We start from the raw sequence: 8815 nt of genomic DNA, 5'->3' as shown, positions 1-8815 counted from the left end.
TGTGAGACCGTCTCACACAAATTTTTGACTTATTTTTTTATATTTTATAAAATAACTGTTTTAAAATGAAAAAATCATTAATTTAAGTTTTTCTGTTTTACGTTTTCAGTTTTGATTTGAAAAGCACCCAAAAAATAAAAAATAAAAATTGTTATTTTCAAATTAATAATCTCTAAGTCAAAATGAAGGTAATATCACATACATACATATATATTTATGTGTGTGTGTGTATATGTGTGTGTATATGTATATAAGAGATTGTGAGTTTTGAGCTAAATTTGATTAATCCCAACCCTTTGTATTTCATTCATACGTCTTCCGCGTAGGCTGCCAGCTGCCAGAGTCTTTGGCACGGATTCACTCCACACTCTACACAAAAATCCATTCTTATTCTTCACTTCACTCAACCGAATACAATCTCTTTCGTCGCCGCGTGCGAGTTTGAGGAGGCCGAAAGGAAACGACAAGAATTTTCCACAGAATAAATGAGATTTTGCAAGATATTTCGAAGATTTCGTTGTGCAGAACTGGGTTTTCGTTAGGACTTATTGATGGCGAAGAATGGGGTGTCCGAAGGGGATTCAGATATGGCGGCGAAGGCGATGGAATTGAAAAGAGAGCTTCAGAAAATGGTGAAGGCTATTGTTGACGCGGATGATGTCGATTTGGAGGCGACTGATAGAGCTCTGCAAATTATGCGTGATTTGAAGGAATTGAAGTTGAAGAAATCCATGTCCTTGAAACTTCGCAGTGGCTATAATGACCAAGAGACGGTTTATGGGACGGCGCCGGAGGAGTTTAGATGCCCGCTCTCGAAGGAGCTCATGAGGGATCCTGTGATTGTTGCCAATGGGCAGGTAATGATCCTGGTTTTTGTGTTTCTTATGTTAATAATCTTTGTTTATGCAATTTTGTTTTCTTTGATTTTAGATGTGTGTTTCTTGAACTTGAGCTGTTTTTTTTTTCCTCTCAAGGACTTCTTGGTTGACTGAGTGAAAAATATTTGGAGGGATTTGGATTTTTGGTTCCTGTTGGAACTAATGATTTTCATTGATTTGGTGTTTTTTCTTTAAAGATGTGAAGTTTAATTGTTTCAAGTTTTTAGACGGAAAACATTACTTCTAATCGTTTTATTCGTATTGACCATTTTTAAACTGTTGATTGAAATAATAATAGCATGATGAGTAATACTTTTTCAGTTCGGGGTTGAAAGAAAATATTTGATGCTCGAGTATTGCACAATTGTTGTTTGCTATCTGACTTTTTGCTTTGAAATCAGTTTTCTTTGCTTTTTTAACGGCCATATAAGAATTTATCAATCAAGAATTGGTTATGGCTTTGAAAATTACTTGTATTTTGAATGATCTACTTTAAGGACTAAATTCTTGTGTGAATCTTGGATAAGGTGTTATTGGGAATTCGATGAATGCTGAAAATTGAACCTTTATTTTATCGTCAATCATATTGAAATTTCCAACATTTATTATGCAGACTTATGATAGGACTTTCATTCAGAAATGGTTAAATTCCGGGAACAGGACGTGCCCTAGAACACAACAAGTACTCACACACACTATCCTCACACCTAATCAGTTGATACGGGAAATGATACAACAATGGTGCAAGAATCATGGGATCACATTATCTGAATCTCTTCAAAGTGAAGAAGGCTTGATGGGGGCGGATAGGGACCATTTTCTTTCTTTGCTTGGTAAAATGTCTTCTACTTTGCAGAATCAAAAGGAAGCAGCAAAAGAATTACGCCAATTGACAAAAAGGATCCCTTCATTTCGAGCACTTTTCGGTGAATCCGTCAATGCCATACCACAGTTGCTCTCTCCACTCTCTCAGAGCAAGTGTTTCAGTGAGGTTCATCCCGACCTCCAAGAAGATGTAATAACTACGCTTTTAAATCTCTCTATTCACGACAATAACAAGAAGCTTGTTGCTGAGACACCAAAGGTCATTCCTCTTCTTATGGATGCATTACAATCGGGAACAATAGAAACCAGAAGCAATGCAGCGGCAGCCCTTTTCACTTTATCTGCTGTAGACTCGAACAAATCATTTATTGGTAAATCAGGAGCCTTAAAACCCTTAGTCGACCTATTGGACGAAGGGCATCCTCTAGCCATGAAAGATGTTGCATCTGCAATTTTCAATATATGCATCATTCACGATAATAAGGCTAGAGCAGTTGGAGATGGTGCCGTGAGAGTGATTCTTAAAAAGATCACTAGTAGAACTCATGTCGACGAGTTACTTTCCATTCTTGCTATGCTTTCGACCAACCAAAAAGCTGTGGAGGAAATGGGAGAGCTTGGTGGGGTTTCCTGCTTGCTTAGTTTAATGAGGGAGACATCTTGCGATCGAAACAAAGAGAATTGTGTTGCCATCTTGTATACTATCTGCTTTTCAGATAGATCCAAGTGGAGCGAGATGAGGGAAGAAGAAAAAACGTATGGTACACTATCTCAGCTCGCAAAAAATGGCACGTCCAGAGCCAAGCGCAAAGCGTCCGGCATTCTTGAGAGACTGGATCGGGCTGTTAATCTCACCCACACTGCGTGACAGAATACTTTGGTCTCATATTCTGTACATTTTGCCCCAAACCTTTTCTTGAGGGGAAAAAAAGGTATTTTGTCGTCATTTTCTCAAGCTTGTGTATATTCCATGTCTGAGCAAGTACTTGATCTCAATTTGACAGCATATAGTTACTGTGAATAGTAGTCATGCAAAGATTTTACGGTGGAAATTCTCTTAAATAATGTTCAATACTGGTGCACGATTGTTTTGAATATGGTTTGTTAGTTCATTTGACAATGTTTGATTGTCAATTTCCCTCGACCTCGCTTGGAGGATCCTTGAATGTCTTTCTGGGAATTTTCATTCTTGTATTTCCCATCTTTATACTTTCGTTTAAGACTCGCAACACTTCACGAGGCTTACACGACACTCGCAGAAGTCTCATTTAAATGTCGAGTTATGCAATTTTACGAGTCGAATTCCACTTGGCCAACTTAACATAACCTTAGTATCCTCCATTGATAGTTGACAGTCCTGTGGATGAGACCAAAATCCAAAGGGAAAGATGAAAATAATTGATGGAGTGATTCCATTAGTGTTGGGCATATTCAATGGTGGTGTGTTTTCTTGTTCTGTGGTCCATCCACACCCATTTTTTCTGTGAAACTATTCAATTCTGTTTCATTTCACTATGTGAACTGTAATTGTGTTTAGATATTTGGCTATCATTTGAAAAAAATATAATTTTATCTTTCATTATATATTAATTCTTTGAAATTGCTAAAATTATAATTTTTATTTTAATTAATCAAACTAAATTTATAATTATTTAATCAATAGTTTTTACATCGTATTGAAATATTTTTATAATCACAATATTATTTATTTGACCCTTGAATATTAGAAATTACATTCATACCTCCGAGATTGTTGAATATTTTTATAATCACGATCTTATTTATCCGTACAATTCGACCCTTGAATACTAGAAATTACATTCATACCCTTGAGATTGAATCGATCCCTCGACAGATCCACATCGCCTGTCTTATTATTTATTTATTTATTTTTAATCGTATATTGAGACTTGAAATGGCAAAAATAATATAATTTGTAAGAATCGAAAATCTAGTGTGTATCTTTTTTTTTTTTTTTTAATGAATTTGCTTCCATTAAATAAGATAAAAATAACGTATAGGTACAAGTACACTGGACATTCTCAGGCAAAATCCAACAAACAACGTCAAATCTAAAATAATCTATTGCAACACATCTAAGACAATAACCATATAGTCATAATCTAACTTGACTAATTGCTATATATCTATTACAGTAATCGCATTTGAGATGCATCGAAATATGAGAATCTTGATTTTCTTTATTATAGCCGCAACATCCGGCTTTTCGCTTTCGAACATTGCTCTGTTCCTAGCATTTCAAATATCATAAACAGTAAATGAGATACCCTAAGGTTGTATATAATGATCCTTATTCAATAACGCGTGAAATTTTTTCTAAAAATCCTTCTGAATATGAAAATGTCTAAATGAGCCACGCAATTTTTCTAAGAAAAACTCGAATCGGTTTGAAAAGTTTAAAAGCGCAAATATAGGTAAAAATGGAAAAAGTAAGCTCGAGATATTGCAGAAAATAAGAGTCCTTCGGAACCGCGTGAAATTTTTTCTAAAAATCGTCGTGGACATGATAACTAGGCATGACAAAATTTCTAATCATAACTGTGATGGGTTTGAAAATAAAAAATGTGAATAGTTAGCTAAGAAATTGAAACGTGGAATAGATCACATCCGTAGGAAAACAAATGGATTGGTACAGAGTTAGATATTTACCTTGCAAATATAAGTGAGATCCACATAAAAAAATCACGAATATTACATGTAAAAATAATTGTGGATTGTTAGTACACATGTGAGACAATACCTCGAGACAACGTTTGATACATATGATAAGATATTAAATTATTATACATCTTTATTTATTTATGTTTGATTGTGTGGTACCTAAAATCTCGAAAATTGCAAAAATATATACAGAAGTCGAGATTTGAGGCAAATGTTGAACGTTTTTTCTCTAAGAAGAATTTTGTCCCACCTTGGTGCTTCAGTTTATGACAATTCTTTCCTGAGATATAATAACTCATTTTGCAAATACAACATAATAATTTGCAAGAATAATTATCAGAAAAATGAACTTTACCCTATTTGAAAAGAAAATACTAGAGAATGGGCAATATGAATGCAATGATATTTAGAAAATTCTGATAGAAAAGTATTTTTCGTTTGTCAGTGATCATGTATTTAAGGATAGCAATCAATGTTGTCTAATCAAAGGGATGTCTCTCCATCCAAAAGTCATATAAAAACGATCAAGAGACATCATTTGGATGTAAAAAAAACATGAACTCGCAAATTTTTTCAATCAACGCTTCCAGGCGCCTAGGTGAGGCTCCTCGGCCTTGGAAAAATTTCAGGGCACAAAGGACCGCTTAGGCAACTGCCTCTCAGCTCCGAAAATTCCAAGGCACACAGGTAGGCGCCTCCCTTGCGGCCTGAATTGTTCCGGGATACACGCGGGGTGCCTCAGCGCCTCACCTGGTGTATGAAACAATAATTTTAGTTTTCCTTCATCTTTTTTTGCTTAATTTCTATTCATGAAGTCTTAAAATATTTCAATAATATCCCACATTAATGAAATTAATGCATAAATGCACGTGATGTCAAAATGTAGTACACACAGAAAAATTATTGTATTAGGATATGTGGTTTTTTGTTTTGAAACTTCCTTAGTAGAGTACTGTCGGATTTACTAGGCCACAAACATTGTATAAAACCAGACAATAATACCTTCAAGATAACTTCTCTATCATTTCTATTTGGTTCTTTATTGTTATTGTCTATTTTGGCCATGAAACACTTCTTGGATTCATAAGTATTTCGCTGAAGCGGCCCGTCCTCATTTGTAACATCTACTACTAAAAATGTCACGCCCCGAGCTCGGGCCCGCGCCTGCGTGACTGCACAATGAGCCCCTATAGCAATTACTTCGTATTCGTCCTCGTTTTGCGAAAATGATTAACCCAGGTTGCTATAGAAGTCCATTGTAAGCCATTATAAACTCATTTTAAATCTTTGATTTTTTAGATGTGGGACAAGGGTATCACATAAAATTCTACTGGAATTTTTTTAAAAAAATGTTGTGACCGAAAATACACACACTCATAAATATTTAAATAAGTTAAACATACGTTTTCAAAATTAATCTCATCACTGACTAGAAAAATAACTGCAGTTACACGAAATCTTAAAATGTGACAACAATGAGGAGTTATTGTTTAACAAAAAGAACCCCAATGAATATCTAAAATTTTGGCCATAACTAGAGCATCAACGAAAATCCTAAACATGCGCAACTACTGTTTAAAACCCTTGACTCCTAAACATCTTATGCAGAAGAATGCAAGGTCCTCGAGTTATCATGTGCACCCCCAGTTCTGCCTACTCAGTCTTCAGCGCCTCCAGTCTCCACAACCTCATGATCAACTGTATCAATCACACCTTTTGAGTCTACAGACTCAACACTCCTGAACCATAATAACAAGTACATATATATATCAAGCAACAGTGAAGTGAAAAGTACTGTAATTAACATAAGTTTCATGATCTTCAAACGTATAAAAATAAGCGTAAACATATTCATTTCCAATCGTGTCATATCGTATCGACATATACGTGTTCATTTTTCCTTATTGGATTCAGATAATTAGTTGTGACTTTCGTATCAGCTCTAAGTCGATAGATCCATCTATGTATAACCGTGGTACCCAACGACGGGGACATCAGCGACAGTATTACCCGTCCACTGAATCTTGGCTTTACATGTTCGTGTTCGTACAATCACAACCAACTCACTTCCTTCAAAAACATGTCATCATATTCATCACTTGTAAAACTCATGCATATATATATATATATATATCTTTTTTTAAAACCAAGCATGCAAGGTGTTTCTAACGTTCACATAAAAATCCATGTTCAATATCAACACATACATTTTAAAAATGCATGAAAATTTGACAGGGCACTGCAAGGACTGCTAACATGCTCAGCTTCAAAAATGACATGTTCTCAATCGCACTTATCGAACACCTTACAAACATAATTGTAACAATTTCTTAGATGTAAACTCGAGTTCAAACCTTAACTTCTATAATTCGCTTAAAAAATTAGACCGGAGTCTCCATTTTAGTCCGAACTTAACCAAACTTAAACCATATTTCAAAGGCTCCTAACCAAACCCTGTATGACCCAATTAAACTGTCAACAACTTTGAACACATTGACACATCAACACCCAAAACGACCCATACTCGCCAAAATCAAACACTCTCAAGTGCAGGACTAGCGCCTAGGCGCTGGCTGAGTAGTGATGCGGTGCCTGTAAGTTCAATGATATTTAGAAAAATCTCTTCAGTATGAGTGCAATGATATTTAGAAAAATCTGATGCAAAAGTGAATTTTGTTTGTCTATGATAATGTATTTAAGGATATCGATTAGCGTGGACATGTTTTTTCATCAAAAGGGTATCATTTTATCCAAAAGTCAAATAAAACCCATCACGAGACACCATTTAGATGCAAAACATCGTGGAAATTCGTAACTTTTTCTCAATCAGTGCTTCTAGGTGCATAGGCACCAATTTACAGGCTCCTGGGTGCCTCTTCCTTGGCCATGAAAAAATTCCAAGGTACAGAGGGGCGCTCAGGCACCTAACTCATGGCCTTGGAACATATTATCTTCCAATAAAAGTCAATCGTGTTGACACTGATATGAACAATGATACATATGAAAGCATAAAACCACTTGGTAGACTTTTTTAGGACAATTCTTAAGAAAGCTTGGCTCCATAAAGTAAAGTTAAATGTTGGATTCAATAATTATCTTTGTTGGTAGAACAATCGAAACGTGTCGTTTGAGCTATTGTACAGTTTAAAATTTTTGAGTTGTACCGTTACCACCAACTATAGTTTTTGATAAAGCGGCAAGCGCTCGATCTTACAATTGATATCAGAGTCAATGTCACGTGTCTGATTATCATTGATTGCAATAAGTGTAATGTTGAGATCTGAGATATTGTTGGATGCGATAATTGTATCTGCTCGTAGAGCAATTGAAACGTGACTCTTGAGTTATTGTACAATTTAAAATATTTGAGTTGCATCATCACCACGAACCACGGCGGAGCCACATGTACAAATACGAGGGCTAATTTTTTTTTAAAAAATTTATATGTAAATTTTGGAATAATATGATATTAGCCCGGGTAGATTAATTTAAAATAGTAAAAATTTCTAGAGTTTAAAATTCTAGCCCGGACAGAGCCATATTTCTGGCTCCGCCTCTATCACGAACTATAACTTTTTGTTAAGCGGCAAAAGTTTGGTTCTACAAAGTCTTTCCTATTTTTTTTTTATTTTTTTTATTTTTTTAATTATGTAGAATGTGTTGAAAAATTATTTAAAAATGTGAAAAATATTTGTGTTGAAAATGTAAATGTTGAATGTTGAAAATTAGGTGTTGAATATTGAAAATTAGTGTGTGATGATGTAGGTAATGATGTATTTTATTTTTGGATTATTTGTAAAAAATTTCTATAAATAGATCTCTCATTTGTGAAGAAAATCACAATTGAGTTGAGAGAAAAATATTATAAAGTGTGTAGTGTGATAATTTTGAGAGTTTGAGATTTTTACTTTTTACCGTAAATTTTTACTTTTTCACAACACGTTATCAGCACGAAGCTCTAAAAGTCCTCCATATTTTTCCAAGCTCCAAAATAGAAGAAAAAGGTAACAAAAGTAATAATATTTATTTTATTGTTTATTTATTGTTTATATATTTAATATATAATATAATGTTATTATAAATAATAAAAATAAATTTTTCAAAAAACTTGTTATAAATCCTGGGAGGATGTTAAGACGACATCCCACACTCCCGGTAAGGGATACGACAAGTATAAAAGCCTATAAGGTTTTTAAACAAAATAACTTATGACACCTAATTATAATAATGTGATATGATATACATAATTATTTAAATATGACTAATATTATATACACCATATTATTACCATAAAATTATACAAATACATACATTTATTTTCTTATACACCAACGGTAATAAACGGTAACAAAACGGCTAGTTTTTGCTCTATAAATACAATCTCACAAATACATTCAATCACTCCAACTTTCTCTTCTTCTCTAAAAATT

General features: G+C 34.2%; 1 protein-coding gene across 1 annotated transcript; it reads left to right on the top strand.

Moving 5' to 3' along the window:
- Positions 1–274: 274 nt before the first annotated feature.
- Positions 275–2798, top strand: LOC140959920 (U-box domain-containing protein 9-like). Its single transcript, XM_073417974.1, has 2 exons — positions 275–857; positions 1492–2798. Exons 1-2 carry the CDS (start codon positions 552–554, stop codon positions 2569–2571), a joined length of 1386 nt encoding a protein of 461 aa, XP_073274075.1. The 5' UTR covers positions 275–551; the 3' UTR covers positions 2572–2798.
- The last annotated feature ends 6017 nt before the right edge of the window (positions 2799–8815 follow it).

This window comes from Primulina huaijiensis, chromosome 15 (genome assembly GCF_012295235.1).
Source record: "Primulina huaijiensis isolate GDHJ02 chromosome 15, ASM1229523v2, whole genome shotgun sequence".
Taxonomy (NCBI): domain Eukaryota; kingdom Viridiplantae; phylum Streptophyta; class Magnoliopsida; order Lamiales; family Gesneriaceae; genus Primulina; species Primulina huaijiensis.
Note: the sequence above shows the minus strand (reverse complement) of the source record. Positions and strands in the feature narration are given on the sequence as shown.